General features: G+C 36.7%; 1 protein-coding gene across 1 annotated transcript in view; it reads left to right on the forward strand.

Annotated features, from left to right (window-relative positions):
- The window catches only part of LOC129725269 (uncharacterized), a 624,604-nt gene that overhangs the window by 489,426 nt on the left and 121,806 nt on the right, over window positions 1-13,372 (forward strand). Inside the window, exons 6-8 of the mRNA XM_055680865.1 lie at window positions 1,208-1,343; window positions 1,647-1,790; window positions 1,920-2,120. Coding sequence (XP_055536840.1) covers window positions 1,208-1,343; window positions 1,647-1,790; window positions 1,920-2,120 — 481 coding nt within the window. The remainder of the gene's footprint in view (window positions 1-1,207; window positions 1,344-1,646; window positions 1,791-1,919; window positions 2,121-13,372) is intronic.

Raw genomic sequence — 13,372 nt, forward strand, 5'->3', positions numbered from 1 at the left:
CCGCACCCTGTAGGTTGAGCCGAGGTTTCTAAAATACGTGATAACTGTAATTTGTTTAATCAAGCACTTTCTGCTGCCATTTTCAGTAATGATTGCGCAGTAAATTCTAAGTGTGTTTAAATCTATAAACATTAAAATCAAGATTGTATTTCATGCGTTTTTTACACGATACCACGTCCATTCAAAAATCGACTTATAGCAAACCGGCTTGATTATGGACATTCTAAATAATGCAATTTAAATAAAATTATCCAGGAAATCCAAAAAAATATTTTTTCTGACCGGTAGTGTTGCCAGATATGTTATTTTTACAGTTGAAAAATCAAATTGCATTTTTTGCACGATGGAATTGTTAAATTTGAGAGCAACACATACTCATTTACCGTATTTTCGAAATTAGATTGGCCGGGAATCGATGTACGACGACATTCAAAATTCGATGAGGATACTTCAAGTTTCAGAACATCCGTCGATCATTCCAGTGATCGATTTGTGATATTATTTTTAATCTAACATTAAGAATTCCGTTTTGGGAGAGCTTGGTCGAATTGAGAAAGATGCTTAATAATAAAAAGTGTTTCTCTCTTCGTCCCTTTTTATGAATTATATCGCTCTAGATATGTATTTCTAATGAAAAAAAAAGTTCAATGCTTGTCAAAAGATACTTAAAATTAACTGTAGGATGTTTTTTATTTTAAGCTTAATACCGTTAACCGGGTTGAGACTGTGCCAGTGGGAGTAGAATTGTGCCATACAAACCCATTGTTTGTCAGCCATCTCATGGCAATTATAAGAATAAACTTAAAGAAATAAAGAGATGGCTAACAAGTCACGAGTTGGATGATGGCACAATCTCACCCCGACTGACGGTATCCCATAGCTGATTCTACTTTACCCTGTTTTCTTCTATGAATTTACTTAGTATCCGTTTTAGTTTTATATAAAAGCAATCAGAATTATTTGAAGAGCACATCTTACACTTATGTTTAATTTTTCAAAAACATCGAATATTACTACACATTGGAACTAAACTAGACTAAGCCAAGCCCTCATCAATTTTTATGGAATGCACGCGCAAGATTTCATCGAAATTCGCTGATTTGTTTGTTAGGCTACGAGGCACGCAAACATTGTTTTATTTCACTGTTTTAGGAAAAAAATAAACGATAGATTGTTGATGTGCATTTCATTCTTTTTCTATTTTCAGGGGCACTTCCGGTATTGACATCGATCTGCGCCGAGTGGATATCGATCAGTGTCCACAAAAACATTCCCCTGGTGGAGCACAGCAGCCGCTTAACATTTTCGCTGGGACAGACAAATGCAAACAGCGAACAACAGAGGTGAGTACTTATTTGCAGTCATCTGCAAGCACATATTTCATGGGATTGGAGGCTGCGAACTTCGATTGTGATTGCGATTGTTTCACGTTTGTTTGCCAATTCCTTTTTGTGTCAATAACCTATTGCTTCGAATTCGCTCTCATCACTACCGAGTTCAAGTGCACTTATGTGCATTCGATTTTTTCTGGTTGTCAGATGTGCTCCATCTAGCAGTGTTGAATCGCTTCGGCTACATTTTGCATTTTTTGCGCCAGTTATAACTTCACCCATTAAATTCATTTTTGTTTTCGTGCCTCTTTACAGTGCACTCCAATTCCGGGATTGGGATTTCGGCGTGGCTCGTACCGCTGCGTGTGCCGTAGAGGGTTCTATTTCCCAGATACCAGCCTGGAGCAGAAATGGTTTAACGGTACCACGCTCGAGGAGGAGTATGAGAAACTAATGCTGGTGAGCTGCTCGTAATTCAATGTTTGCTTATTAAATGAGCTTTGCTATAAGTAATTGTTTGCGATGTGTTAATAAATTTGAGACTTTCTATTAATTTCAAAATTATGTACCTCATTGAATCATTCTCAGAACGAATTCAATAGCTACAGCGATTCTGCGACTTACGAGTGTTTACCCTGTGCAGAAGGATGCGACTCGTGCTTGGATGCATCCCCTTGTGTAGCTGCACTAAACTGGACGATGCGAACCGGTATCCTTGTATTGGCTTGCACGGTTATCGGTCTTCTGCCACCGGCTGCTCTTTTTACATTCCGCTATCAGCAAGTGAAGGTAAGTTCTTCAGCATCAGTAACCTTTTTTTTATTAATAACAAGTGGCATGTTCCTTATCACATTTAATATGCTACATGTTACGGGTTACATAATAGTATTACATCGATTTATGTACATAGACCACTCTGTTCCGAAACAAAACGGCCATTCTGTTTCGGACAAATTTTCAACACGGAATAAATCAGCTTTAAAATTCGATTTTCTGAAATTTTCTTAATTTCCCAACTTCAGCTTCTTGAGTAGATGCGGTTTATGCAAAAAACTCATTTTCGAAAAAAATGGTCTTTAGACCACTCTGTTCCGCAACGGCTCATATGTGGCCATAATATAATTTAAATGTGCTATCGTACCATTTGAATGTTCCCGGTATCGCTCATTACTTTTATTTCGCTATTTATTGAGCATTTTCATTACGTCAAATTTCATATTTTATACTTATACTAGCTGACCCGGCAAACTTCGTACCGCCGCCTTGAGTTTTATTGACTGTTGTATTGCAAAAACTGAAATATCTAACCGCTTCTAAAAAACATACCTACGATATGTTTCGGCTCTGATTTGTTTTTAGTTTTTTTTTTTTTCAATCCTGCGCTCGTAAAATTCTACGTTTTTATTTCATTGAACATTATGAAGCACCTTTCCACCATAATCAAATCATTTCAATACATTTCTGAAAATAAGCAGTCCTTCTTTTAAATATTCTGAAGGAAATTATTACATTATTTTTTCAATTATTCAAAAGCTTGGCTTAATGCAAATATAGTAATCCCCTCCTGCCTGGCCAATCTCACTGGAACAGATTTTATAAAAAACTTCAGAATTCTAAATAATTCAAGCTTAAAATTCGGAATATACGAAACATGTGAAAGTGGTCAAGGCGGTCCTAGCCACTAAATTCTATATATTCCACAATGTCGGGGTCAGGGTCACGTGAATATGCGACATAGAGCTGTCCAAGTGAGAATTCAATTCAGAATTATCAATAGTCATCACGAATGCGCGACGCACGGGAAATTGCAGACGTTTGAAATTAAACGGCAAATCGGTAGGAGTAATCGGGATACGCGGAATTATTACGACTTCTCCTTTGTAGTTCCCTGTCAGAATTGTCGCTTCAAGGACATTTGCCATCGGGTAGTGGCAGCAATGCATCTGTTCGGTGGTAAATTTGACCTTGAATCTATGAAGTAGTTTTATTTGAAAATATTTGATTAGCATTTTTCACTCAATTGAGTGTTTAAGTTATTATACTTTATTTTTCTTTTGTTCAAGACTCGTTTGAAGACTATGGAAACTAAGTGTGTAACTGATGATTCTGAGATATATGGGGTGTCGAACGTCGGCGCATTTCGAGCTCGTCTTGTTCTTAACCGATCAACTTCCCTTCAGGACTCGTAGATTTCCTGACTTTCTAATATTCTATCTTCAGTGTTGCGAAGCCTGACACTCTTATTGACCTGCTACTACTCGTGTCTTAATTCGCAAAACTGGAACAAAAACAACGAATTTAATTTTAATTCAACGGCATGTTAAATATTTGAACATTCCACTTACAACAACTTCATCTGAACAAAAAACACTTCGACCACAGCAGAAATTTGTCAAAGTCAACTGGAAGATATGCAAGAATCAGTTTGATCAGGTAGATTAGGTAACATTGCTTTTATAAAAGATCCTTAGCGGCATCTTCGTTAGAAAGCATTCCCACTACATGTGGAAGAAAATTAATCGAAACCTCCTGAATTCAGTATGAATACTTCTCAGAATTCTTGCAAAAACACATTATTATTTTTAATTCGTACCGACAGTGTTTTCTCCTTTCTTGACAAAAAGTCACAGCACAAATTAACAGAAACCGACGTTGAATTTAAGTGGAATCAACAGAAACCAATACGAAAATCGCATAGAACTATTCCACAAAATATTAAAAAAAAAATGAAAGCTATCGTTTAAGTACGCCCCGGTAATGAAAACTTGTTTCGAATTTTTCCGATCAAAGGCAACAAAAAATCGTTATTCACTAAAACTCACAGAAAACTTCTCAGAGTCTCAGAAGGGCGGGATATATCAAGGGTTGGTTTTTAACGTTTTATAACTTTTCCAGTTGATTTTCGTTATTGACATGGCATAGTGACAATATGGTTTTGTACTGAACAAAAATTCTCGCGAAACCTAATGGCCAACCTTTTTTCGGGTATCTTTTTTTTTCAAACATAAATGATACCAATTGTTTTACACGTGACCATGTGACATAAAGCTGTTTATGCGAGAATATGCATGTTTTAGGTTTAATGCCACCAGTTATCAGGGCTTTGGGCATTATCGAATATCACCCAACTGCGGAGCGCGAAGGTACATACAGACGTTTGAAATTAAATGGTAAATTGGTAGGTACACGGAGCTTCGAAATTTTCGCTTCAATGACATTAATATTTCATCTGCTTTTTGGGGCAAATCTGCTGCCTAAGCACAGTGCAATTGACACTTCGCAACATTATAGTTTTCAGTTCAACAATTAATTGTAAATCCAGTGATTTGTAGGAATGCAATAGTGCCTATTTAACGAAACATGAACAGAAATCAATGTTTTTTGAGAAGCAAAAACTACACGTTTCTTTTACCAGCTAACAGAATCATGGCAGCATGAGCAAATGTTTAGATCATTGACAGTCAGTGTGCATTTTAGAGAAAATTGAATAGATTGATTAGATCCGAGCAATGGTATATTAAATCATCGCACATGTAGTGTTATTCTTGTTCTTTCTTTTCATTTATCAGATAAATAAAACGATTATATGCAACTTTGCTCAAATAAGCCAGAAATTTAATTTACATTATCAAGTATATGCCCTTGAATAAAATCAAAGCCACGTTGAGAGTATTCACATGCATGTTGAGTTTGCTGCTACCACGCTATAGCGCTTTTGCATAGAAAAGGTGTAGTAGGCAGCGAAAACGAATATCACCTAATACGTGTGCTGGTGCTTGTTTACTCAACTACGACGCCTCAATAACGACGCTACAACAACTTGTCTACCGGTCATAGCCTACAATCATAGTAATCTAACGGCGTTGTCCTTGGAGTAAAAGGCGGGAAAACCGAAAATATATTTCAATTTTTTTCTAACTTTATCAGTTGATTATTGTTATTTTTATGGCCTATTAACTCGTCGAAGATGAAGACAAAACAAACACAAAAAGAATCATTCAAATCCGTTGATTCTACTTCGAGTGAAACGCCGTTATACAGACACCAACTTATTTTTATTTAATAGATTGGCTTCTGTGAGGGACGTTTTTGATATAATGTGCAGGAGAAGGGTGGCTTATTGTGAGAGCAGGACTCAACATCTTTGAATGAAGCACTAAAAGAGAAACACGCGATCCCTTCCTCTCACTCGCTACCAGCGCACAGTGGTCCAATAAAGCAAAAAGTGGAACTTAATTCCATAACCTTCATCCTATCCTAATAGTGTCTTCGAAGCAATTGTTTGTATAAATGACCCGCATAATTGCAAATTGTCAAAAAGTTTTAAAAGTTTACTATACTAAAAGTTAAAAAACTAACTTTTTTGTGCTAAGAGATAGAGGAATGGTTTATTCAGAAAATTGTTGAAAATTTAAAAATATGATTTTTTGTTGAACAAATGATAATCCTATCTTTTTTCGGTACAAAGTTACAAAGTATATTATATGGAACTTAATTAAAAGTCAATTTTTTGTACTCAACTTTTGTTAGTTGCATTTTACACAAAATATTGTTAGGAGGAATTGTTAGGGTACCCAAAACACACATTTTTGCTTGAGACCATATATCTCCAGGACTTTTACTCTTACTTTTACGCCACTTCTCAATAGCGGTATTGCTAATAATAGAAGTGCAGAATACAGCAGACACCCGGCCATATCTCACAATAGACCAATGATTCTGGTCGCAGCGAGGTAGTCCATACAGAAAAAAATCCTAATCTTTCCGGAAGTCGATTTCATTGCGTTGAAGAAAATCAAAAGTTACCAAATCAGTTTCTGTTAATACGAAAAAATTATACTGAAAATGTTGAATTTTTCCTACATAATTGGCAGAAATCGACAAGACTGCAGTGGTTACCTAGGATACCAATTTTGCACGTAAACCTAATACGACGATCTGCGGCTAAGTTCATTCATGATAATATGATTCATTAATGAATAGCAGTGTGATAAATAAGGGGGCGTCGTGAGATGAATGACTGAGCAGTGATTTAAGTTTTGAAACGGATATGGAAGCGTTGTGAAAAATGGTTTGTTTTACAAAATTCAAGATAAATCTAGCTAAGTTCACTAAATATACAATGCTGGGCGATTCTATAAGAGCACGTTAGCGAATTTTGTTAATTTGTTCAATGGTTCCGTGAAAATTTGGTGTTTAATTCGTGAATATCGGTTTAATGAGATGGATGATGGAACAACTGTCCTACTATACATTCACTACTTAAGAATTATTTAGGGACATCCTAGCTCTGTAGTGTATTCGGAAAAATTGTTAAGCATCAAAAACCTACCTTTTGAAGTCATGAAACCTAAGGTTCCCTTACAAAACTTCATCCAAACTTGGAATGCAATACGCCAAGCGGAAACAAAGACAATTTACAATGCAGGATTTTTAAGGGCCTAAAATAAAAATTAAAAAAACTTCATTCTGGCTTTATGCTAACGAGTTTATTTTTTTCCATATAACGACGCTTTATTTCAAGTACTTTAAAAAAGGCAAACAAATAAAAGAATCAACACGTTCACAAACTCCTTGTGTGTTTGTTTCATTTTGCTCTGCGTTTGGTTTGTATGGCATGCTACTAATAAAAACTGATGAGAAAAGTTTGAAAATAGTGAGATATCAATTTTCAACCATGCCTTACGAAAACGACGCTTCTAGATTACTAGGGGAACTGCTCCATTATTCATCTCATTAAGCCGATATTCACGAAGAATGCACGGATTAAGCACCAAATTTTCACGAAATCATTGAACAAATAAGCTAAATATGCTTACGTACTCTTATGGAATCGTTTAGCATTGTATATTTAGTAAAATTAGCTAGATTTATCCTTAATTCTGTAAAACAAACCATTTTTCACAACGTCCATATCCATCTCAATACTTGAATCACTGCTCAATTATTCATCCCACGATGCCCTCATATTCATCACACTGTGATTCATGAATGAATCACATTATCATGAATGAACGTAGCCGCAGACCGTCGTAGTAGTTACTTAGATATCCGCTGCAGTTGTTTACGTGCAAAACAGGTAACCTAGGTAACCACTACAGTGCTGTAGATTCAAGTCAATAATGTCGGATTAATTCAACATTTTCAGTATGATTTTCTCGTATTAACAGAAACTGATTTGACAACTTTTGATTTTCTTCAACGCAGTGAAAATAGATGAGCATACATACAGTTAAAATATAGGAATTGTAGAAATTCATCTCATATATTTCTGCTAATTCAAGCTTGTTTTAGGAAATTTGAGATGAACATTTCAAAGATTGAAGTATTCTAAGTGTAGTGAGTGTTTTTGTTTAGTGATTAAAATAAAAAGTGGTCCGCTAGTGACGAAAAAAGCTTTGGTTGGCTGCTGAACGAGTCCCGTTGTAGCCGTATAGAACGATGCGCGGATTTTGTTTTCTGAGGTAGGTGATTGAATTAAATAAGTTTTCGAGTGCAGATGCCCGACTATAATATCAAATTTAGTGCTTTTAAATGAGTTTTTGAGGATTATACTTTATCAGGAATCTAAAGTGAACTAAAAAGAATCCATTTTATGGATTATCAGATTGGTTTAAGAAGAAAAAATGCATTTTTTTCCTGATTTCAATTCTGTTTACATGTTGAATGAGATGAATATACGGGCTGAGATGAATAATGGAGCAGTTCCCCTATAATATTGAAATACGAGCAATAAACAACTAACTCAATCTGAAGTTGCGTCGTTGTCATGCCGGTTGTCAGGTAGACAGACATGTGTTTATGCAGGAAGTTTTGAAAACTTCAAGTATGAAAGCAATTTACGCTTTCAACGATGCTGTTGTGCTCGGAGTGCTTTCATACGAAACCTCCACTAACGGTTATATTTATAAATTTCAATGCAGTTCAACTTTACTTTCAGTTGGTTTCGGTAAACTTTAGTTATAAACATCGTAATTTCTCCCAAACGAGTTGCTGCAGCCAGGTGAAAAGTCAATTATGTTAGTCCTACGATTTCTGACGCGCACATGATGAATGAATTAGCTTCTCGATATCCAGCAAATCGATCCCAGTGGGATATGATAGGCACCTATTCTGGTCTAATTGAACGTTATTTTTTGTGGTTTCGGATATGGGATTCCGAACATAAAGACAAAACTAGTACCGGTATACCACGTCCTCCGAATTACAGGGAATTCAACAACAAAATCAAAGAAACTCAAATCCAGCGACTTGTTTCGAATACACCCAGAAAATTAAAAGTGATCAGAAGAAGCATAACAACAACAAAAACTACAATTTATCAAAAACGATCTACCTTCGACTTTCGATGAGCCATAATAATGATTGCACCTAATCTAATTAACTGAGAATCTTACAGAATCTATAGAAACTTTCCTTACTCCTTTTACATATTCAACTCAACCCAAGTTGGTGGTTTCTCATGCACTTAATCACCAGCCGGTTCACGCTCCCGAAGAAGTCTATAATTAAAGTTTAATTAGACTCCTGTTCATGGTCCAGAACGACAAACTTTTCCCTCATTCCGGTGGCTGTTGACGCAATCAGTGTTCCACTAAATCGATAAGAACCGCAGCACGGTGCCAGCAGTCGGACAAAAGCGTACGAAATCTCTCGCTCGCATAATATCCTATTCGTAACAACTCGTGACAGTTGGGAAGTCTAATTCGCCTACGTCGGAAACGCGTGGGTGATTCATGCTCACACTTCTGGTTCGTTAGTCGATGACAGATGGCGTTCATGCTCATTCCGTTTTTTGAACAAGAAAGATGTTTCACTCGAAATTGAGCTGCATTTGTTTTGTTACCGTAACAAAACTTGAAGGTCATCAGACAAACATAATTAACTACTTTTTTCCACAATTGTTCTGTATGGAATTAAGCTGTACTTAGAACTCTCGTATAAGAAGCCTTACACGCGACTCTTTTCAAACTCCAAAGCCTAATGTCTTCTTCCTCACAGACATACAGTTGACCGTCGCCCTCCGGAGAGGAAAGATAACTCATTATCCGTGCTACACAAGTCAAGTGGAAGAATATCAACTTTTCGAACCGGCGAGCAAAAAGTTTTGTTTGGGAAACTTTACCGTGGCTTTATTACTTTATTATTACTAATGGCGCTGCACTATGGAATCCTGTTTGTCTACCGTTTGCCTTCCCCGGGGCGGCTCAGCAAAGCGCCATAAATCATCATATTTTCACTTCTAGCTTCACCTCGTCCGCACGTGTCCGTTGGTGTCAAACGGTGGAACGATAACCGTGCCTCGCAATATCGCGCTCTGCTGAACCAAAGGGGATTGGGTGCCACGTTCGATGAGGCTTTGTAATTAGCAGCTGGGATGTCGAGATTTCTTTTCCTGGTCCCAAAGAGAATGTAAGCCGTGACGCTTGTTCTGTACGACAACATCACAAAGTGCTTTGAAAGAACTGCTCAACAAATATAATCGAGATGAAACAGTACTTTTGTATTATCGTCGTTTATATTTGACGCTTTCATCCATTGAAAGTGTTGTGCATTTTTTCGTATGAAGTCTAGCCTTTACTGGAAATCATCAAGCACTAGGGCAATTTATGAAGGTTATATTTTGTATTTTTCGCTAATCTTTATAAAACCCTACTGTTCACTACAGTTTTGAACCGGAGAAAGTACTTATATTCAAATATTCGCAAATGTCACTTCAGCGAACAACGATTTGATAAATAAGTACAACTTTGATAAAAGAGGTTGGACGGGTTTTTATGATAATAAATGCGTTAATCACGATAACAATCTATAATATTTAAGCAGGCATTACGGTAAAAATTAGATTAGTTTATATTTGTAATTATATTGATTTTAATGAAATATCTAAATAAAACGCAGAGCACCAGAACTCACAAGAAACACGGCGTCCCCATCAATTTTGTCGAAAGGGAGGCGCATAGTTATTTTTAATTATCTGTGTGTTAGAACATATTGCACAAAAATATTTCATGCAGAATCAATTGTTGCTTGAAAACAAATCCAATGTCAATCATGTATGCGGCTACGAAAACAGTTTCAAAATTTCATAATTTTAAACGTTTAAACGAACAGAACTGTAAAAACGGTAGTCTTTATAAAAAACTAAGATACAAAGTTTGAATGGTACGGCCAAAATAGAAAAAGTAGACAGTTTTTTCATATATTTCTCATTGATACGTAAACCGTTCACACCGTAAAGTTTGTTCCGTCATATAGCTTTTAAAAGTAGGACAACCGATATCTTTCGAATTTATTGAAGATACTATTGCTAGTCTCGATACAATATTGATTCATTTTTTTGGTTTTAGTGTTGCAGGTAACCAAACAGAAAATAGAACTAAAAATAAAAGAACTAAATGAGTGTAAAAATTAGTTTAGGGGAGGGAACATATTCTAAGCAGCTTTAGGAACCGCCTGTGTATTCAGACGAAATACTCGAAATGTGGTGGGTGAAACTCAAACAGTAGTATATCAATCTGTTCGCTATCGTTTTCTCTGTCAGAACTTGTTTTCAGATTGTAAAACTAAGTTAGCAAACTTTAACAATCATCAATCAAAGTTACCAATCGAGGGACACTATTCCAATCACGCCTGTTTTGCAGGCGTTTTTTTTTCAGCACCCGAAGTGGCTCCTTAATGGCTGCAATACAGGTCGATTTATTTCAATTGCAATTGTTTACAGATTTCTTTGTGATTAACGGTATTTCTTATATTCGTAAGACAGCTAGACAATCAAAGATTACGTTTCCATAATTGTCGATATCGATCAAAATGCAGGAGTTTGAGGTCTGTTTTCTTCGAATAGGCGCTACTGCTTAAGCCGTTCCCTACCCTACTGTCCGATTGGTAGATGAATCATCGAATTAACGAAAATGCGAAGATTTTGTTTATTCAACTAACAATCGGAAAGAACGAACAATTTTTGATATTCATCCTTTTTTTTAATTTATTTTTACTGCCTAAAGCTCTAGCTGTGTCCAGTGTTTAATTTTGCTGATTTCGTGCTCTACATCAATGGCGTTCTCGTATTTGGTTTTAGTGATACACTTTGTGTGAAGTTTCTATGTATTTTATTATTTATGATAAACAAGTTATAAAAAGTTTTGAGCATGAGCATGAGCATGATTGACCGCCCGCGGTTGCTACTCCGTTATTGCCAGATCAGCTGTAATTACACAGAGAACCAATGGGTGATGCTTGGGACTTACATTCATCCTCAATGTGTAAAAACTGGTGATCTTATCTTTATGTTAGGCAATACCAGCGCCGGCCGCATCCGAATGCAGGTCAAAGAAGGAGTGTGTATGGGAATATGTTGACGTGATACTCGCTTTATTGGAAGCCGAGAACACCTCTGCACTTCCACGAGAAATCACTGGGATGTTGGAGAAAAGGGTAGGGTTTGCAGCAGATTTCGTTTTGGTAAACGATGCGCTGAATTCGGGTACCGGGTTCATAGCAAATATCGCGCCTACAAGTTCATATTAACCTTCGCGAAAATTATTACACGATTCGAACTCGTTCTGTTTGATATACCACCGAAAAAAGGGCGCGCGATAATACCGGAACTGCGATTAAATTAATACAGACTAAAATATTCGAACATTCCCTCAACAAATCATCATGCAACTACCGAAGAGAGCCTCCGACTGGTGTATCTCAGCCGACTACACAATGTTACGAGAGCTACGAAAGTTCTATCCACGTTAACGTCTCGACACTTCTATTGTTTCCTCCAAGAGGTTATACCGAAAACTACATCGCGTTGATAATCTATCTGTAGAAAACACGAACTCATGGAAGGTATCAACGTGACACTCGGACATCTGTTTATGAAGTCATTATGCAACTACCGAAACGTATCTCCCATTGATTCATCTCAGCTGACTACACGATTTTACGAAAACTACTGGAGTTGAGTCCACGTTAACGTCTCGCCACTTCTATCGTTTCTTCGTGAAGGACCCTCTTTATACCGAAAATTATAACGGTTATAACCAGTCTGTAGAAAATGCGACCCCAAGAAAGGTATCGACGCGAAGTCTCTAGATATTCGGTCACCCGGAGATATGGCTTTTGCTTAACAGGTCGACTAACGACATTCGTCTGTTCTTAAAAAGCGATTTCCTGACTTTAAGGCAGAACCGAAGCATCATGCACGACCGCTCTATTCCTTTCTACCGATGTGGACGCGTATGGACGCGGCGTTTCACGTCGATTTTCTTTTGTTTGTCTAGGCAAGAGTCGCCTTTCAAATACAAAAATTGGCGAAATTCCATGCATCCAAAGCCCTAATAATTTGAAAAATGCAGGTACACATATTTGCCAAAACGTAGTCTCAAATTTGCGAACAAAACGCCAAACTAGCCATAATTATAAAATAATATTTAAAACGACTATTCAAAAGCTAGAAATATCGAAAAATAGTTAGCATCGATTCTGGCTAGTAGCAAAACTTACATTTCAAACTCTCATAATCCATGTGCATGTTTACCAAAACAACTTTAGCTATTTTTTTTAGTCACTGTTAACAAATTATGATCCAATGGGGGTCTCTATCACTAACGCTATTTTGTGTAGAACAATACGCGTGAAGCCGGGTATTCAAACTCTACTTCTCACCGTGGTTTAGTTTCGACTCCATGAATTTAATCCCAAAATGGCTACTTCTAAATATTAAATGCACGCGAACACGAATAGACTGCTTGTTCACTATCCCATTGATCGAATGTCGTGTCCTCTAGTTTTATCACAACTTGTTACATTTATTTTACTATCTCTGTTTAGTACCCACACACCTACTCACCTACATCTTTACTCAGAGAAAAAAAGAAAACACTCCTACAATCTTGCGCATACACGCACTTTTGTTTTTACTTTAATCGTATTCAGTAAGAACGTCTAATATAATTATGTGGTTAATATAATTAGTAGGTCTGTTACTCTATGGATGTGTCACATTCACATATCCACTTGTTTGCTCAATTGTAAAAGTGACG

Source organism: Wyeomyia smithii, chromosome 2, assembly GCF_029784165.1.
Source record: "Wyeomyia smithii strain HCP4-BCI-WySm-NY-G18 chromosome 2, ASM2978416v1, whole genome shotgun sequence".
Classification (NCBI taxonomy): Eukaryota; Metazoa; Arthropoda; class Insecta; order Diptera; family Culicidae; genus Wyeomyia; species Wyeomyia smithii.